The sequence below is a fragment of the Vipera ursinii genome, assembly GCF_947247035.1.
Source record: "Vipera ursinii genome assembly, chromosome: 3".
NCBI lineage: Eukaryota > Metazoa > Chordata > Lepidosauria > Squamata > Viperidae > Vipera > Vipera ursinii.
The window spans coordinates 166,397,033-166,417,947 of NC_139516.1; the positions used below are offsets into that span (position 1 = coordinate 166,397,033).

General features: G+C 39.1%; 1 protein-coding gene across 2 annotated transcripts in view; it reads right to left on the reverse strand.

Annotated features, from left to right (window-relative positions):
* NPC1 (NPC intracellular cholesterol transporter 1) overlaps positions 1–19,742 on the reverse strand; it is a 43,347-nt gene extending 23,605 nt beyond the window's left edge. Inside the window, exons 1-7 of one of the 2 annotated variants that reach the window (XR_014491890.1) lie at positions 19,391–19,742; positions 7,216–7,338; positions 5,927–6,033; positions 5,152–5,327; positions 3,048–3,215; positions 1,272–1,521; positions 38–114 (exon numbers count right to left, since the gene is read on the reverse strand). Coding sequence is in view for 1 of the 2 variants with exons in the window: in XM_083357592.1 (XP_083213718.1) it covers positions 38–114; positions 1,272–1,521; positions 3,048–3,215; positions 5,152–5,327; positions 5,927–6,033; positions 7,216–7,338; positions 19,391–19,483 (994 nt within the window). In the remaining variant the exon portion in view is untranslated. The remainder of the gene's footprint in view (positions 1–37; positions 115–1,271; positions 1,522–3,047; positions 3,216–5,151; positions 5,328–5,926; positions 6,034–7,215; positions 7,339–19,390) is intronic. The other variant, XM_083357592.1, reaches the window with a different exon arrangement.
* Between the last annotated feature and the right edge of the window lie 1,173 nt (positions 19,743–20,915).

Below are 20,915 nucleotides of genomic sequence, written 5' to 3' on the forward strand. Positions count from 1 at the left end.
CACAAATATATTGGTTCCTTTATATTGTAGAACTTACCAGTATTTTGGTGTGAATTAACAGAATAGGCAATATTGCTGTCAATGGGTGTATATTCAGAAACAAAATATCTCTTCCTGTAAATTATATAAACACAGACAATGTAGCACAAGCAAGCATTTTTACATTAATTTATGTAATACTGTAGATAAACTATTGGTGTATTTAACCAAGTATAATTGTATAAAAAAGTATAGGCATCGCTTATCAAATTTAAATTACAATGTGTACCTGAAAAGTAATTATATATTTCAGCAACACACCTGCAAATCTGAAACATACCTCCAAATCAACCATGAAGTAATTACAGGAAATAAAGTTTTTAGAATGTTCTACACAGTCTACAGATTTTATTATTATTGAAACTTAGGGCAGTCAAGGAGATCTAAGAATATTTTTCAGCTAAAATAGTCTGAAATGAAGAGTGGGGAAAAGACAATCCAGCTGGAAGATAACTGAGAGGGCCTTTATCTGCCTTTGTTTCTTGTTTTTTTGAAGTGCCTCACTTTTAGATGACTCGGTATTAAAAACCATGAGATGTATCATGATGAAAACCTGTCTAACCTAGACAACTTTTCAAAACATCAATTTGTAACTAAACCGAAAGAATGTTACATACTGCATTTAATAAGGCCTTTCATCCTGACCATCCTCCTTTTTCAGCAAGAAATTCGAAAGGAAAAAAAATTCCACGGTTATTAAGAATGATTCTAAATTATGCTTACTCAGCCCACTTTCTGATGGCTCTGTATTCAGAATCACTAGTAATACAGCTGAAAGCACACTGGATTTATCCACACTGAGCAAGGCTAACATTCTGTGTAAATCAACACTAACAAAAAAGAGATCTCAATGTAACCCAACTGCTCACAGTTTAAGAATTCTTTCCCTCATCCTGTATGATTTTGCCAAATCTGGTTATGTTTATAGAGTAAGTGATCAAATATATAACATTTTGTTTTTATTTAATTTATTGATCACATCTAGAGGATACTCATTTCACTCATAGAGTGATTCTGTGTATGAGTGGCTACTATAACATCATCTATATTTACTTTTACATTGGAAAAAAATTCTTAGAGAATATGAAATGTTAACAACTACTTAACTGAAAAATCATTAGTGAAGAACAGAAGTGTTTCTAAAAGTGATGCTGAACAGTGAGTAAGCAGTTAATAGTATATGAACAGTTTTGGAATATTTTCAGTGTAAAGGATTTTAAATGGCTATTTACCTGTAACACCAGACACCACAAACCACTGCAAAGAAAATAAGAAGGAATGCTGTGTAGGAGATCCACATAATAACACACATGGCATCCAAACCAAGCAAAAGCCAAGGGGCAGGAGGTGGAGGCGGCTCTGGTTTTGGGCCACAGACAATGGAACAATCTTGACAACTACAAGGTCCTGTGATATCATCCACAGACTCATTGCAGCCTATGGTAGCATTGTTCATAGGAATCATCCCATGGATAGGTACATCTAACAAGGGAGAAGATAACATTTATGAAACAAGAATGCAGCATTAGTTATGTAGATATAATCTATTGCTTTTTAAATGAACTCATGAGAATGTGTTTATAGTTTGTCAAATTCAGTTTTGTGTCATTAAAAATAAAATAATTCAATATACCATATATAAACCACAAGGTTCACATATTTTAAAAAATGAAATAAAGTGATATAAAAGAAAATAAATAAGTTCTAAAGTGAAATATAAAAACTACATTTATAATAGTATAGAACTTAGCTATTTTATGAAGATATTAACAGGCTATTCTTCCAAGAGAAAGTATACTACCTGCTCCTCAAGCCAATCTAAACACTCAGTAAGGTAGTGGGAGACTCATAAGCCTGGAACACTATTATAAAAAGCACAGTGCAGCTGTACATGAGCAATTTTTCCCCAATAGCTTTATCCTTGCATGGGCATAGGCCCTCCAAGAGGGAGGCAGTATTACACCTTCCCTCCAGCTTCTAGAGCAGAAGTGGGAATGATGGCTCTTTTATGTGGACTTGTGGACTTCAACTCCCAGAATTCCTGAACCAGCATGGGAGCTGAAGCCCACAAGTCATAAAGTGGCTTTTGTTCCCCACGTCTGATCTAGAGGATAAGACATCAAACCTCACTAGATTAAAGGAAAATGAGCAGAATGTTAAAAAAAATGTAAATGAGATCTCCACTGGCTCAAGATTTTAAACCTATCTCAACATCCAAATCAAGAATTCATTATTTGGCAACTAGAAATATTTTTCAAGGCCACAGATGACGTAAGATTCAGTTCAAAAGCAAACTAAGTCCTTGAGGATACACTGTTTCCAAGAAAAACAAATCTATCAGCAGTATTATCTATCAACCAAACAGAGGGATCCATTCTAAAAGGACCTCCACTTTTATCCAACACTTTCAACAATGAATTTTCATTCAAGGTAAGACCACGTTCCAAATAGAGAAATACATCAGACACACAGTGAGGAACACAAAGCAAGGTTCTTAAAACATTTTGATTAAATTACTTTCAGAGTATTCAAATATTTATAGACATATAACTGTGCTCTATATAAATGCAAAAAATTAAACTAGTAACACTACATCTAGTATATGCAATCATACAAAAATGATTTCTAACTTTGTAAGACTGAATCTATCAAAGTAGTTGCTTTTGAAAAATCTTTGTTATTAAGAGGAAAATCTATAAAATATATTATGAACATATATTATAACAGAACACAATACTGAACATATTTTGTTGCAATTAGAAAAAACTGAAAACATTAACAATTTTGTTTGATATAACTACATTCAATCAAATCAAATCAAATCAATCAATGTCAGAATATGTTCTTTTGCCTTTCCCCCTTTTCTATGCATTTCTGTTTAAATAAAGGGTAAAGAGAAATAAATCTGAAATTCAAGTGGAATGCTAAAACTATTTATAACATGAAACTTCAGCATCTACTAGATTGCACAAAAACTAAATGTATATTAAAATGTCAATATTTCCTACCTGAAAATATTGGAATTATGTTGAAGGGAGCCTGACCATTATCTTTGTTAAACATATACTGAATCCAATTGGTGGCATTACAGTCTTTAACATCTTTCCCACACAACAGACCTAATGCCTTAATATTGCTTGATGGAGCCTCCACATCTTTGCAAGCATTATACATATCTGGAAGAACAATTTTAACACAAAAATTACAAGTTGATATACTCAATTATAAAAAGAGGATTTATTATATTGAGTCAACAATAGTAATAGAGCAACCCTAAGATTGTTTTGAGATAGCTAAGGTAATTCTGACATTTCAAGCTTAACCGGTTTCACAAATCCTCTCGCTCTTTTCTTTTCTTTTTCTCCCACACCAAGTCTTTCCTCACATCTCTTGATGAGCTAAAAATAATTTGAGGAAGGAAACTTTATTTCTAATGACTTTTTCACAATACTGAATGATGCAAAACAGAACTGTGCAGAGATATTTTACAAATTCTTTTTTAATTTTTGTACTCTGTATTTTTATATGTGCCCTGTTCACCGCCCTGAGTCCTTCGGGAGAAGGGCGGTATACAAATATAATAAATTAAATTAAATTAAATTAAATTAAATAGTCTTCAACTTACAACTACAATAGAGCCCAAAATTTATGTTGCTAGTGAGACAGTTGTTGCCTCATTTTATCACTTTTTTTGGCACAGTTGTTAAGCGAATCACTGCAATTGTTAAGTTAGTAACGCAACTGTTAAGTGAATCTGGCTTCCCCACTGACTTTGCTTGACAGAAGATTGCAAAAAGTGGATCACATAACCCTAGGAGTCTGCAACCATCATAAATATGAATCAGTTGCCAAGCATCTAAATTTTGATCCTGTGATCATGGGGATGCTATAATGTTTGTAATTGTGAAAAACGGTCACGTCACTTTTCCATGACGTGTAACTTCAAACGGTCACTAAACAAACTGTTATAAATCTAGGACTACCTGTATACAACTAGTTAAACACTAGTACAGTGTTTGTTGGAAGTTATGACGGTATTAAATGTGTGGTGGTTACGACTGTTCCTCAAACGTTTGGGCCATTCTACTACTCCCACAGTCTCACGATTGCGATCAGAGCACTTGGCAAGCAGCTCACATTTAGAACAATTGCAGCATTCTGCAGTCACATAGTTGCAATTTGCAACCCTCCTTGCCAGTTTCCTATAACAAAGTCAACAGGAAGCCAGCAAGGAAGATATTACAGTTGTTCAGGTAAGTCTCCCCCACCTGCTCAACATCTCTTCCTCCAGCCATTCATGCATGTTCCCCCACCCAGCAGTAGCAACCCCAAGCACAACATGTTCACCTCTCACCTCCCCTACTTGCACTCTTGTGCATCCTCTCCCATCAGCAGCAATGACCCCAAGCCCTGCTGCAGTTGCACCATGCTCTCCTGGCTACCAGCGCACTCCGTCGCTCCCTCTCCCACCTGGCAGCAGCCACTTGTCTCCGTGCCAGCCTGTTTACGTGCCCTCTGGAACTCTCAATTTCCTTCTAGCTTCTGCCCACTGACTTTGGTTACTGGAAGCCTGCAGCAAGCTGCAAGGTGGCGGACTCATGATCCTCCCTTAACAATGGTAACAAGGACTGCAGGGATTGCCACTAAGCAACTGGTCATAGAACATCACGCTTTGTGACATCACATAGCAATGGAAATTCCAATCTCAACTGCCATTGTAACTTGAGGACGTGTGTCTCTGTGTGTGTGTACATATGGACATGTATATTTGTTTGCTAATTTGCTTTTGATTTGCCAAACCAAGGCAAAATAAATGTTTCATCAGTCACATTTCCACTAGTATTAGAAAATATTAATGCAAAGCCTGATTTAAATAACTCGATTTATAACCAGCAACTTCCCAATTTAAATTAAAAATTAAACCTCAGGACTGATGCAAAGAACAAAATAATCAGTTCAATAGCTAAGAAGATTATGAGTGCATTTTTCTTTACCTGAATTATAAATGTGCTTATACATAAATGTGCTGTTAAATTTATAGAATTACAGAATTCTTTATAAATCTAGACAATGAAAAAAATTAACTGTACTATATTATTTATATTTTCTTACCATTAGCAAATTTTTCTCCAATATAATATTGCAGCTCTACGATGCTGGTTTTGTTCTCTTTTGTAACAGGATCAATATACAGTGTTGTCTGAGTAACATTCATAAATTCAGACTGATGAGGACTACAGCTTAGCTCACAAAACAGATTTATTAAATTATGAAAGCATGAAGGACACCTGAAGAGAGGCAATACTGATGTTGTAGCATATGTATATAAAATAAAGCTCATATATATTCTCTCTCTTGAGAGAAAAGTAATATTATGGCTCAAATGTTTAAATTTAAATTATTAATAAACTTTTGGAATGTGTAATTTCAAAAATTATCAGTGCTATAGCTATAATTTACCCAAAGACAACAAATATTTCATATGTGAACAATACACAATATACTAGACTTAAGTATATTTGTTCATATGTATAATCACTGTTTATTCATGCTGATTAATCTCAAATAGCAAACAGAGGCTATTTTATGATTTTTCTATACATACTGAAGCCAAAATACCATACATATTCAGGCAATATAATACAATATGAAAAAGTAATCAAAAATATATCTACTACATAAGCACTTCATGTAATTCAGCTTACTGGAAGTGATTTAGTATTAAGAGCAAGAAATCTGTTATCATCAACTCTTTCTAAAACACTTAAGACCAAAATAACATTATGTTTTTAAGAGGCATTCCTTTGTGTTTTCTTATGAACAGAATGCCTATTCTCCCACAGTGTATTTAAAACAATCTATACAATCTCCTTATATCTCCACATACCTGGAAAGAAACTGTAAAGGTAGCTCCAGGTTACTTTTCAAATCCTGAAGTTGCCGTACGTCACAGCAAAGGCTAACATTCTCAAAGAAAAAACCTGGACAGAGTTCCTTAATAAAAAAATGAATAATTAAAGAAGTACTTTTAAAATGACAAAACAATATGATTCTACTGCTACTGGCTTCAGACATCTGACTTAGAAAACTCCTCATGATTTCAACAATATACAGTGGGTATAAAAAGTCTATATACTCATTAAAACATCAGGGTTTGGAGAAGTAAAAAAATCAGACCAAGATTAATAACTTCAGAATTTTTTCCAACTCTAATATAACGTGTAAGCTGTACAATTCATTTGAAAAACAAACAAATCTTTTAGAGGGGAAAAATAACAATAAAAACCTTACAATTGTGCGGTTGCATAAGTATGCTGTTGCTGTGTTCCGTACTAACCAATCACATTTAAACTGATGTTAAATAATAGACAATACACACCTGCTAATAACTGAACTGACTCTGATCAAGCCCATATTAAGTTCCGATTTATCTTGGTCTGATTGTTTTACATCTCAAAAACCTGGCATTTTAACCAGGCTGTGTAGACTTTTTATATCCACTGTGTTACCAGCTTACAATATGGCAACAGTCATTATTAGTTTATAAGTAGAACTGTTAAGGCATAAGATGTTCTACCTATGTAGGTAAATCAGAACATCTCAATGCTGTTTGGCACAAATATCCCTGCAGATAAGTTCCTTGGTATTTGCTATGGAAATATGCCAACCTTTGTATCTCACCTATTGGGGGAAGAGGGTGTTTTTCTTAATGAACTTTTAATTTTAAGGGTGAAAGTGATATATTGCCAGGCAAAATAGTAGAAATAGCTACAGTATGTGGTAAACCTGAACAGTAAATATGATGTCAAATGATATGACAGCTGTAATTTGAGGACTATTTATAAATACAGTTTTTCATTGTCATTGTAACTTTGAACAGTCACTGAATGAATGTTAGCCAAGGACTATCTGTACTGGTCCTAGAACATTTCTTACTCTCTAAGATAGAATAATACATTCTTAAGACTAAGTCCCAAAACTATATAACACCAAGCACAGAGAACTAATCTAAATAATCAAGACCATGGTTTAATATTAGCTTATCTGCACGCTGATTACTTGTGCTAAGGCACATGTAAACATTTTAATTAGAAAAAAACCCCAAACATTTTACCTCATTTCCACTAAATATTTTTAAGAATCCTTTAATAAAAATGTAATTAATCAAAGACTTACTTGCACTAAATCATAGCCATCCTTTGGTAGTGGTATTGCTGAGCCATTATATTGACAATTATACCTTTTGTCTCCAGAAGAAATTCCACATTGGCCGTACCATATGCAAGAGCCTGAGAATGCCTACATATAAGGGGGAAAAAACAATTAATGTTAATCTGGTCAAGAAGCAGATTTAGTTATCAGACCTATAAAAAAGTAACATGTTGGATTATTTCATAAATGAAAATACCAAGCTAAACTGGCTAAACAGTAGATATTAGAAAGCTATTTCTATTTAGTCTATTTATTTTTTTCTTGTTCTATTTATTTCTATTGTTTAGTATAATCGTGTAATAGGGCTCCAATATGCTACATCACAGAATGCTTGTGAAAATTCTCTGAGTTTCAAAATCAGACAACTATGTGACATTGGGAACATGGAACAAATGGTGCATGTTTAACTTATGCACCAATATTTAACACACAAAGAATCTCAAACTCAAATCACCTCAAGGAATACTTGAGAAGAAACCATTTTGTACACTGATACAAAAATTTCTAGTGCAGGGGTGTCAAACCACCAGCCCACAGGCCAGATGCGTCATGGTGAAATCGCGCCCACCCCATTGCCAGCAATGGAAAAAAAGTCGTGATACGTGACACGTCACATGATGTTGCGAGTTTGACACCCCTGTTCTAGTGAATCAAAAATGAAGAAAAAAGTTTTGTGGTATACCATCAAAGTTAAATGTATTTTAAAAACACCTTATAGAACAACTTTCCTATATTTTTCATCATTTCCCTGTGTCTACTTGGCCTACGTCAATGTGTGCAATTATAGACAGGGTTGATAATAACATTAAAGATAGACATCTGATGGATGACTGTTGCCTGGAGAGCAATCAGGAGTTCATTATAATACAAACCCAGTATTGTGTTGTGGTTCTGAAACGCATGAAGACGCCAGGCAGAGGAGTAGAGCATGCAGCTCTTTATTGGTGGTAGAACTGTACTGCCAAATCAGGGTTACCTGTGCCCCTTATATACCTGGCCAGGTACGCATTCAACCAATCATTTCAAACCTCAGATTTCCTGCCGAAAGCTGATCCCTGTCACAGCAGTTTCAGTACGGCACCACCTGGTGGTATCGGCTGCGCAGCTGCTGCAACTGTTCTCATTTAACCCAATACATAACACCCGGTGCAGGCCAAATCCTACCACCACTTACTGTTTTTATGTGTTTATCTATGTGGGGTAAAAGCATTACTTCCTCCCCATTCTTCTCTACAACAAAAAAGCTTTAAGTGGGATTTCTCTTCTACCTGACAGAGTCTCAGAGAATGAAGGAACAAGTCTATTATGGCCAGGGCTGGGGTATGTTTCCCTTGCACTAATTCTCCTTGCTATGACCTTAAGGCAAGAGACTGGCCCTATGCCTGATCAGGACAGGCTAAGGAATGCCTGCACTTCCAGCTTCCACTGAGATGCCACCACAACTAGCCTGCCGTCTAGTGTCATTCCTTTTCATTACAGCTCTAGAATGAAGTGCAGAATTTGTGTCTGTGTGGTCGACTGATGGCTCCTAGCACCTTAGTACAGGGCTTAAAGTATAGTTGCAACTGAGCTGCTCTGCACATGGACAAAGGCATGCTTCCCATTCTAGAGTTACAACAAGGAGGAACTACAGCAGAGACAACAGCAAATGTCCCTTGGGACTGTCCTACCTGATGCCAAAAGTATGTGCCACTTTTCTGTCAACTTAAGGAAGATCAGCAAGCTACCTACTATCAGTTATTACTTTCCAAAACTGGTAGTCAGTTTGGTGTAGTGGTTAAAGTATCAAGCTAGAAACCAGAAGGCTACGAGTTCTGGTCCCACCTGAGGCAAAGATAGCTGGGTCACTTTGGGCCAGTTGTTTTCCCTCAGCCTTAGGAAGGAGACAATGGCAAACCATTTCTGAAAAAACTTGCCAAGAAAATTGCAGGGACATGATTGAACAGAAGAAAAAAAATATTAAGCTTCGGCCACACAAAAAGAGCCAGTTTGCTCCAGTGGTTAAGACCCCATACTAGAAACCAGGAGCATTCCAGTTCAGCTTTAGGCATGAAAAATTGGCTGGATGACTTTGGACCAGTCACTCTCTCTCAGCCAACTCGCTTCATAGGGTGTTGTTGCAGGAAAAGTAGAAAGAATATTAATTCTCTGTCTTGAATTATTTATAAAATAAAATAAACGTGGGATTAAAAAAAACTTTTTAAAAAGAGCTGTATATCTACATACCTTGTGAGTTATGAGTTTGAAATCTCGGACAAATAATAGAGGGCATGTGATAGAAAAACCACAGGAGAAAGGGTGCTTTCCAGTTATAGCATAACATCAAATGTATATCTGCAAGTTGGACATAAGTTATGGATTTGTACTCAAGTTAGTGATCTCTTGGTTCTTAGCGAACAAATCAAACTAAAGTGGACAAGTAGGAAATGCCACTGACATAGAAAAATGAGACTTTCAAGGATGTGATTACTACATAGGCTTCGTAGATTAGTTCCCATGCAATTAAGGGCAACGAACTTGGAAAAGAGATCAGTTAAAAGAAAACAAGGTGTTACTGAAGGAGAGATCCAGTCCTTGAATGATATTACTCATGTACCAAGGATATTGCTCTGGACTTTCAATTGGAGATGATTCAGACATTGGAAATACAGAGAGATTGGTAGGTGGCAGGTATATAGCCCCCATGGTGACTTGCTTTTCTATTACAGTTTAGATAAGCCACTAGGTAATGCTGGAGGGGGAAGCAACAACTGTGCTCCATGTCATCACTAATGACACTAAAATGTAGTTGGCCACTCTGGAAGCCAAATTCTGGTTGCCAGTGGCAGTGAAGTTGACAATTGCCAAACTAGCCTACTCAGAAATGCCACCGGACAGCCAAAGCACAGGGATCCAATGCTTGGAGTGTAAAACAAAGGGATTTAGAATTTTGCAGGAATATCAAGTACCGTATTTTCTGGCGTATAAGACGACTTTTTAACCCATGAAAATCTTCTCAAAAGTTGGGGGGTCGTCTTATACGCCGGAAAATAGTACATAAATCAATCGAGTGCCCCCATTCTTGTAAAGCAACTTCAAGCCTCCTTAGTCCAGTCCCCCCTCCAACGTGACTCTCCCTTCTCACCCCCAAGAGCCTCTAAGCCCCTTCCCCTCCGCCTTGCAAACGCCAGACCCTGGGAGCGGCAGGAAGCCCCTCCCCCTCACCCAAGCGGCATCTGAGCATAAGCAGATCGCGCCCTGCTACCTGCTATCTCTCCAGGCAGTCTGGAGAGCGGTACTTGGTGGCCTGGCGCCCCTCTCACCCGCAGACCATGCAGCGGCCCTCGCCAGCCGGCCTCGGCATGGCCGCCCCAAGCCCGGCTCTCCAGCGCGTTTTCCGGGCCCGCCTGGCCAACCACCTCCTGGGCAGGGCTTGGCTCCAGACGCGGCGGCTGCTCCGTCTGCAAATGCACTCTCAAAGCCGGATTGCGCTCGGTCGTGCAGGCTGCCGAAAGGCGGGGACTCGGAGTTCCTGCGGTGGTTGCGGCTTCTGGCGTGCCGTTTGCAGAGTTTGGCCTGGAAAAGCGCGTCGTGTGAACGCAGCTCTTGCGTTTATTCCAAAGGGTGGGTGGAAGGAAAAGCCCCTTTGGGCTTCAAAAGGGAGGCTTTGCACCATCTGCATCAGACGGGGCTGAATCAGGCTTGTGTCGGACACTTGGCAACTGGCATGTAAGTATTTTCCAGCGTATAAGACGAAAAATCTTGAAAATCTTCTCAAAAGTCGGGGGTCGTCTTATACGCCCAGTCATCTTATACACCGGAAAATACGGTATGTACCAATAGACGTAGTCCACTTAAATCTAAATAGCACCAGACAGCTAAACCAAATTGAAGTAATGAGAAAAGATATATCACCCATTAAAGAAACTAGAGACCTGGCTTTCTTAAACAGTCACTGAACTCAGCTCTATGAAAGTCAAGGCCATCTCTCCTATTCAGGTTGCTACAAAATTCCCCTGTTCCTATGCTTAATTTAGTTGTGAATTCCAAAAGTTTGCCTTTTTAAAAAATAGTGCTGGCTGGGACACAGGATACTTTCAAGAGATCAGGCTCTCAAGTGCTGCCTGAGAGGAGCTCTTGGCTAAGGAATACGGCTCTCTCCAGTAGCTAGTTCTTGATCGACTCTGCTGCTACTGCCCTTTCTCTTCAGACCACATGATCCACAAACAAGCAAATACCCTTCCCTTAGCCAGAAAAAAAACATACAGCATACTTTCACTGTGAATAACACCGGATTTTCTTCCCCAAACTCAAGTGATTTCCTTAAAAAAATATATCACTATTTCCTTTTTTTTTGCTTTTTGTTCATTCGTTCTGGTTGCAACCTCTCAGCTTTATCTTCTCCTTCTAAACATACTGGAGAAAACTTGTACTACTTTCTAAGGGAGTTGGATAAATATAGGGAGTTTATTAAGGGGAATTGGAAAGTCCTGTATTTAAAATAGCCTACTATTGTATAAGAGGGACGCGGTGGCTCAGTGGGTTAGGACGCTGAGCTTGTCGATCAGAAGGTCAGCAGTTTGGCGGGTTGAATCCCGAGTGCCGCGTAACAGAGTGAGCGCCTGTTACTCATCCCAGCTTCTGCCAACCTAGCAGTTCAAAAGCATGTAAAAATGCAAGTAGAAAAATAGGGACCACTACGGTGGGAAGGTAACAGCGTTCCGTGCGCCTTTGGCGTCCAGTCATGCCGGCCACATGACCATGGAGACGTCCTCAGACAAGCACTGGCTCTTCGGCTTTGAAACGGAGATGAGCACTGGCCCCTAGAGTTGGAAACGAGTAGCACGCATATGCGGGGGAACCTTTACCTTTACTATTGTATAACTGGGTAATAAAAAGTACCATGCAATGATTTCTCAAAGGAAGACATCTTATAAATATCACATCAGGTTACTGCCCAAATGGGTGGAGAGGAAAAAGCTATCATAAACCTGTTTTCCCTGTCTTACCATGACAGAGCACTGGGCTCTTAAATCTAAGCAGAAACAACAAGCTGAGGAAAAATTGCAAAAGCTAAAAAGCTGATGCAGGGATTGCGCTCACCACTTAAACTTTAACTTGGCATCTAGACAGCCAATATTCTTTGAACCTCAGGTCTCTTTCCTCAGCAAAAGTGCACATTGGTCTTCTAAAGTGTGTTTAAGGATTGCAGAAGCGTGGGGGAAGCATGCAGACTGAAGATAGCTCAGCTGTTATAAGACCAACCACCATAGTAAAAAGTGGAGCTGTTGTATGGAACAGCTCCTTGGAACTCCTCACCAGATCAAGAAGAAAATGAAAATTGGCAAGTTTCCTCCATAGAGAATTTTCCTTGCAAAAGAGATCATAAAAGAGCAATCTCCAGCAGATTTCAGAATTCTGGGGTGAAGATTGGAGGGGAGAGAGAAATCATCTTGCCTAAGCTAAAGTACAATAGCTTTAAATTGGACAATTAGTTCTTAATTAGGAATTTGCTTATTATTAACCTTCCAAATGTTAAGAACCTTCCAAAAGGCATATTATGCCAAGAGAATCCCTTCTACCTGGTATAAAAGAAGTTTTATATAAGTTTAAGGTTTGAAAAGTAAAACTTTGATTTTTGGAAAACAGCACAAGGGGAACTAGAATGTTGAGTTTGGAATTTTAGAGGACCAGACGGACTTGAAAGAATATTTCCTGAGGGAGTTAAGCAGATAGTTAGAAGGGACTTATCTTGGATTTACAAAAGGAATAGCTAAACTGATCAAGCTGTTCCTGAGAAGAAACAAAAACAAAATGCTAAGATATCAGCTTGTGGGACACTATTTGACAAGATTAAAGATGAAAAAAGTAAACGAAAGGAATTCAAAGTGGATTTATTTGATCCATATTAATATTCTAATATTATGTTGTGGTTTCCATTAATTACCTAATAATGGAATGTCTTTTTGACCAGGATTGTACAATGAGGCCTCACAAATCCAGTTTATCTCTGGAATGACTTGATTTACCAGGGCACATTCCTATTACAGACAATCCTTGACTTGCAACCATTTGTTTAGTGACCACTTGAAGTTACAATGGCATTGAAAAAGTTATTTATAGCCGTTTCTCATGACTGTTACAGTATCCCCACAGTCATATGATCAAAATTCAGGCACTTGGCAACCCACACATATTTATAATGTTTGCAGTGTCCTGAAGTCATATGTAATTACCATTTTCAACCTTCCTAGCTGACTTCGGACAAGCAAACTCAATAGGGAAAGCCAGATTCGGTTAACAACTACAAGCACTTAACAACTACAGTGCTTTACCATGACAAAAAAAATCATAAAATTGTGTATGACTTACTTAACACCTGTCTTGCTTAGCAGTAGAAATTCTGGTCTCAGTTGTGTGGTAACTTGCATACTATTTATATATACACTCAGCTTGATTGGTATCTTACAGAGACCACTTATATCACTGAATGTTAGATCCCTTGTTTACTATTTCACCATTATATCTGCAGAGTATCCAAGGAGGAAAAATTATATTAATATATGATCTAAGGTTACAATTTATATAAGACAGTCTGATCTGATCTTCCTTTTGAAAAAAAAGATCTTCAATTTCTGAATATAAGTTTTACAACCATAAAATAGCAACCTATTCTGTGGTTTTCCACTGGATATCTGAAAAGTGTGAAAGGGGTGGTTTTCCCATATGTCTACTTTTGAAGCATTTTAATTATTTCATCTCCCCCCCCCAGAAATGCTCCTGTATAAATGCCACTATTGTAAGACATGCAGTTAACAAATATTCTAGGACTAGTTAAAGCCAGATATCCCCATGCACTGCAGTCAAGATGCTAATCAAAATTGTGAATGAACATAAAATCTACTTAGAATTTGATTTTTTTCCTTTAGCTTTTCATGTTTGTAAAGGCAGTGCTCAACTGACTATGGCTCACCTCACAAAAGGTAAGCAAGGTCAGACTTTGTTAATAAACAGATGAGGAAACACTAAGAAATATCAGCACTATAGGGGCTTAGCAGTCAAAGAAAAGAATGTAGGAAGGGCTCTCCCTGATGGATCAAGCAGTTAAAACTGCAGCTGGATGTTTGTACTTTCAGACATACAAGATTTTGTTAATATAGTCTCAGAACAATTGTTTTAAAATAGAAAATAAATATCTGCCTACTCATCTTTCAGGGATAGGTAGATGTTGTAAACTTGAGTCTTCCTTTCGAATAAATACAAGTAAATGCTTGGCAAATTATTGAACTACATAAGGTAAAGGTAAAGGTTCCCCTGCACATGCGTGCTAGTCATTTCCAACTATAGGGGGCGGTGCTCATCTCCGTTTCAAAGCCAAGAGCCAGCGCTTGTCCGAGGACGTCTCCATGGTCATGTGGCCGGCATGACTAGACACCAAAGGCGCACAATTTGCAGTTGCTCAAAAACCCTCCTAGCACCTGCTCAGCAAGCAGATGGACCCCAGGATAGTACATAGAGTCTGTCTGGAACAGTCCAACCTCATCCAGGATCAACATAATTTTTTGTGTCAGACTAAGCTCAAGAACAATGTAGAACAATTCAGCCAGAGTTCAGTTATATCTGCTTACGCACAATAGACAAAATCTTGCCAAACTAAACCCTTATTACTCTCAATCTAATGGATATTAAATTCTAAGATGGCGGCGCCTGGAATGGCTGCAGCTGCATTGGCTCTTGAAGGCGAATAGTTTTGGGAGGGATAGTAAGGGCTATAGGCCACATGATCAGGAAGATTTTAATGTGTTTGAGCAACATGGTGAAACTAAGGTAACATACGACATATGACCCACAATCTTTGCTGGCCTGGCGAGTTTCTAGTTGTTTTGGAACTGCTGGTGAGACCGTTAAAAGTCGTTGGCGCTGTTTGCATTTGTTCTACCAGCAGCAAGATCTGACTGCTGGCCTAGTGATGGATTGTATTGCAAATCAGGGCTGTTTCCAGAGGAGGCAGAGGAAGAGAGGACCTGGAGCTTATGGAGCGAAGGAACTGGATGAGGCTGTCGGCAGGCCCAGAGGAAGAGAGAGAGGCTTTTGGAGGAGTTGGTGGCGGCGGCAGCGTGCTCCAGGGGTGAAAAGAAGCAAGGCCTCTTTAAGGAAAAGGTGGAAGAGTCAGGATCAGAAAAAGGAAAGAATACAAGCTAACTTGAGGGCTAATCCACATGGAGCCCCATTTCCATCTGTCCTGTTTGCCATCGTTCACTCCCTAGAGACTAAAATGGACAATGTGAAATTTGAGCGGGCCCCAAACAAGGAGTATATATCGGAGGTGGTGACCCTTTGAGAGCTGTATGCAACGAAATTTCATTTTGATGTATGCCGATTGGTGTACATTCAAAGTGACAATAAAGTCATCATCATTATATATCTGGGAGATCTAGGGAGTCATCCTTACTCTCTTCCTCTGCCTCCTATCAAGCTCCAGGTCGTGCTGCCTCTTGTTTCACCCCTCTTTTTGGAATGTGTTCCCTTCTTCCTGGGAAACTGCTGCTTCACTGTAGTTCATTACATCAGCTCCCCCTCTGTAGACTCTGACATCCTGGAATCTGAAGGCCCCAAATCCCAAAACCACTTAGTCTTGCTAGAGTTGAGCTGAAATCTGTTGTACTATGTTGTAAATCCAGCCTTAGAAATGAAGCATCTGAGCCTAGTATTATACAACATGTCCCAGTAATAGAGGTGTTTATATATGAAGACAAGTGGCATGGACGTGCATCATTTCCCCCCAAGTCTAAAGAACCATGATAATTCTGACCATGGTAGAAATAAATTGTGCATGCAAAATAATTAAAAATTCTATCAATTCCTAGTTAAGTGAGGACCACAAGCATCAATAAACAAGGACTTTACATGATTGTGACTTCTAACTTTCTGCCGTATTCCCAATTGACTTTAATTTTGCGAAACTGGCAGAGGCCATAAATCATGATCACATGACCTCAGGATGCTGTGAAGGTCTGAAATCTGGGCTAGCTGCCTAATGCTCAGAACATGATGCAGAACTTCAAGGACTGAGTGTAACTACTACTTGTTCAGCACAGCACAAGTTCAGACAGTTACTGAACAAGTGCTAATTAAATGAAGTCCATCTGTAATTGTCTTTTTTCAAGGCTATTATATCAAATTTTACTAGGCACAATTATCATCCTATTACAACTGAGATATTAAAAAGTAGGCCTGTGCTGTAAAATATGATTCCACAGTATCAATTGAGGCGTTTCCCCAAGTATGTTAACAAATATGGAACCCAATAATACATTGACCAACAGAAAGTCCTTTCACCCGCTCTGCAGCTTGCATTATATGTACATTACTGAAAATATGTTTAGCATATGTCTCTACAAAGAAACTCCACAAAATAAATAGTTCATATAAAAAGCAGAAGAGGTAGGTGTAGAAAAATCTGCAAGACAAGGTACCATTGATTCAAAACAATGGACATATCTTGCTCATTGAAAATGGAAGCAAAGTATCCAGTGAGTTCCTGCAATATACTTTCTGATATGCTCTACCTCTTTCAGTAAAGCAAATTTTCCATTAAATATTGCCAGTTCCATAAAAGCATTAAGTCACTATCTGTTCCATCTGTTCCTTTTTTGTCTACGAATATATAGGAAATCAAGATAAGAAGGCGACGACAGAGAATGAGGTGGCTGGATGGAGTCACTGAAGCAGTAGGCGTGAGCTTAAATGGATGGTAGAGGACAGGAAGGCCTGGAGGAACATTGTCCATAGGGTCGCGATGGGTCGGACACAACTTCGCAGCTAACAACAACAACATATAGGAAATCTATTTTACTTACACAGATTACAGGCATAGTCTGTAATAAGCAGCAGCCTACTAGAAATCAACTTTACTCTTGTGGGATTTCCTCTTCGAAACAAACCACAGAATTTTAGAGTTTCACCCAGCATGGGAGAATGATGGTAACATCTGTGCTCCAGCCTGAGGCCCAAAAACTGGGTTGAAACATTTCTATCCCATTCTTAATAATTTTGAATGCCTTATGGATACATAACAGGAAGGGATCCTCTATAACTAAATTTTATCATCACTAAAATAATTTGGTTTTTATCAGAAATCTTCCTACTAACTCCACACCCTTTCCTTACCTTGTATGCCCCATCTTCCTTAGTACTGGGATGAGTCAAGCAATCTGCAACTTCTAGAAATTAATCACTGATTATTGACCAAATGAATATGTTGATGTATAGTTACGTTAGACTATGATGAAAAGGCAAAATTAAATATATTCTGAAGCACAGTCTAATCACTTCAACAGAATAGTCTACTGCTATCTTCCAGCAGGTGAATATATCACTTGCAGAAGCAGGGAAGTTGTAGAATACTTTTACCTACACAGAGCACTTTCATGATCAGCCCATATAGATTTGAAGTATAACAGGGAAACAACTATATCATGGATTATGGCTGTAACAAATTGTAAAGGCGGTTAAGCTTATTTTCCTTCTCTGGGGACTGTCATCTGAGGGAGATAGGCAGTTAAAAATACAATATATAAATAAATCACATTTCTGAAGCAAAAAAATCTGGAAACAGCACTTTTTTAAGCTAGCTGTTGTTGCTAGAATGCCCAAAATAAATAGTATGTCTTTGAAAAACTAGGCATTAGGCATTTAACTAGAGTCAAAGTGCAGAAGATACTATGTTTAAATTCTCCTAAATGTAAAAAAAAAGGAATATCACAGAAAGGTCATCCTAAGAGCACTAGTGCAGTAAAACTGACACTGGTTTTAAATAAGTACAACCATTATCAGACCATCTACTTGTCTACTTAGGTGTCTTGAAAAGTGACATCTTGCAAGTTACTTTCCCCAAATGATCTTCCATTTTTATCTGCTGTAAAAATATAGATCTTAAAGAGTTGGATATTTACAATTAATTCATTTGGTTATCTGTTGCATTGTTAAATTGTTTTTTTTAATAATCTCTATGGGAGATTCAGTATCTCATATTGTGAACACTTCAATACTTTTAAAAAAAATTAAAGTGGATACAATATTTTCACACAAAAAAGGTCAATTATCTTTGCAGAAAATAAATCATCAAGCAAGCGACAATGGAAACCTTCCTCCACACTTCATCCAAAGTAACTGAAACTGTTTCTGAGAACCTCCTTGTGACACACATCCAATTTTCCTTAATATTCCCCTTGTTTCCTATTGTAAACATATAAGGCATTCTAAGCAGATGCAGTTGATACAGGGACAACATTTAGCCTTCCTCTGTGTCCCTCCACTTCATTCCTGTTCTTGCATTCACTTTGTAGGTTTCAGTAAGCTGAGTTAAAGCTGCAATGTATATTATGCCATGTGCATTGCTGAATTATGTAATAAATTACAATGATAAACTACAAACTGCTTTCCAATTCAATGTAACTGTTAAGTTCCACATATATACCGGTAGTATACCACAACCTATATTTTGCAGATAACTACAACCACTCATAATTAAAACTCTCATAAAACAGCATCGTTCTTTTTCATTCACACCCTCGGAATTAAGATAGCAGCGTTTGCTTTTGATTCAGTTCACTAATCCCAGGTTATTTCTGTCTGCCCAATTTTCGGTTCTCTGCAATTGCCGAGACACAGTTCTTAAACTCAGACCCATCTTCAGGAATGTCACTCCGAAATCAAACTCTCCATAGGCGTTTACCCGGGAAAAGATGCGACTCCAATAAGCTGTGGAGTTTAAACAAGGCTTATTTTCAAGTAAACACTTAAGGCACTTGGAATATATTAGTCGTGCCTTTTGCCAAAGGCTGCTTCGTAGGAGTAGGAGTCACAGTTGCAGACGCGTCCACCTCACCCGCTTGCCTCCCCAGCAGATGGAGTGCGTAACTCCTTATCTCACTCAACAGGGCTGGTGCAGAATGAGTTTGTGGCGGGTGTCCAACCCCATCCCGGGACACGAAACTGGAGGACGCCTCCATACAGCACATGCCGGCCCCGCTTGAAACAAGCTCAAGCCACTTTCCCCTCCCTCCGTCAGGCTCCAAAGGCTATTCTCGGACCCGCATCTGCACCATCTCCAGATTCGCCTTCTCAAGCGCCACTCTCCGCTCGCTCGCTCGCTTACCCGGCCGGGCAGAAGGGCCAGTAAAAGGACGGCGACGCACAGGCCGCAGAGCCTCTCACAGCTCTGGCCCCGTAAAGTAAACTGATGGCGCATCTCCGGAGAAACTGGGGCCCCTCTCTGGCTTCGCTTTGCCGTCAGCTTTTAGGAATCGCCGGCGAGGCTTGGCCGATTAGTCGGAAGTGTGGTTGAGAAGCCGGAAGAGCCCGTCCCGTCGCCTACTGGTTTTTCTACGCGAAGCGTTGCTAGCGCTCGTGAGCAAAGCCTCCGGAGGGAGTTACCGAGACGTCTTTCTCCTCCCCTCCGGAGTTGAAGCCGGCAGCCGAGACGGCCGGCTCCGCCTTCGTTCAGAGAGTCGTTCGGCCTTCTCTGGTGAGGTGACGCTTTCTCGTTCTCACGCCACCGGCACGCGCTACCCTTCGTCCCTGCCCACAAACACGCCCAGTTCTTTGGGGGACTCGTTTCGGCCCGTTCCCCGAGCTCAGCCCTTTGGGTATAGCTCAGGGGTCGGCAACCTCGGCTCTTTTATGACTCGTGGACTTCAACTCCCAGAATTCCTGAGCCAGCTATGCTGGCTCAGGAATTCTGGGAGTTGAAGTCCACGAGTCATAAAAGAGCCGAGGTTGCCGACCCCTGGTATAGCTGCTCAAAAGTAAGTCTCGCGGACTTCTGGCTGCCTTACGGTTCGGATTGCATCTTCGCGTCGCAGCCGGTTACTTCAGTGTGACGGGGTCGTGTGACAGCGATACGCCATTTGAAGTATTTCCGTTAAAAAATATATATGAAATGAACTATTGCCGTTCATAAATCAGTAAATATCAAGTATTTCCATTAATTCAGCAATCGAGAAATAGGTTGCCCGCTAGTACTTAAGAGCAGCCGTGAAGGCCTTGCAAAAGACATTTAAGTAGCCAGATTCCTATATATCTCTGCTGATTAAAATTGTGCAAGCCATTTCTCTTTTGTTACCGTATGGAAGTGAAAGTTAAGACTGATGGAAAGCATTTTTGAACGTTGGGGTTGGAGAAACTCCTGAGAATATCATCATAGCCAAGAAAACAATCCATTGGAACCATCAATGAGAGCAATTCACATTTTTCACTTGAGGTCCACGTTATCGGGGTCAAATCGGTAATTTCCATTAAAAAAATGCAAAATAAATTGTGTTTATGATTAAATTTCTCAAGGGGGACACTTCTAAATTGGTGTTGCAACATGACTTCCTTAAAAATAATGTCTTTTTTGTTCAGAACCTGAATTGGAATCCAATGATAGCAATTTGAGTCTGAAATATGAAAACAAACAGCTTTGTGAGATTTTCAAGAAGAAGCAATTGTTTTGAAAGCTTGTTCATCATGTGATGTATCTGGCCAGCAAACCCATGTGAATCTAACTCATCTAAGTTCAGTCAATTTTTTTAACAAGTCATAGGTTTGTTCTAAAAATCTTTGTTTAAAAGTCATTTCTTGACTGGCTTGGATATCTCTGTTTTTTGTTAGTTTTCTTTGTTGTACAGAGCTGCATGTAC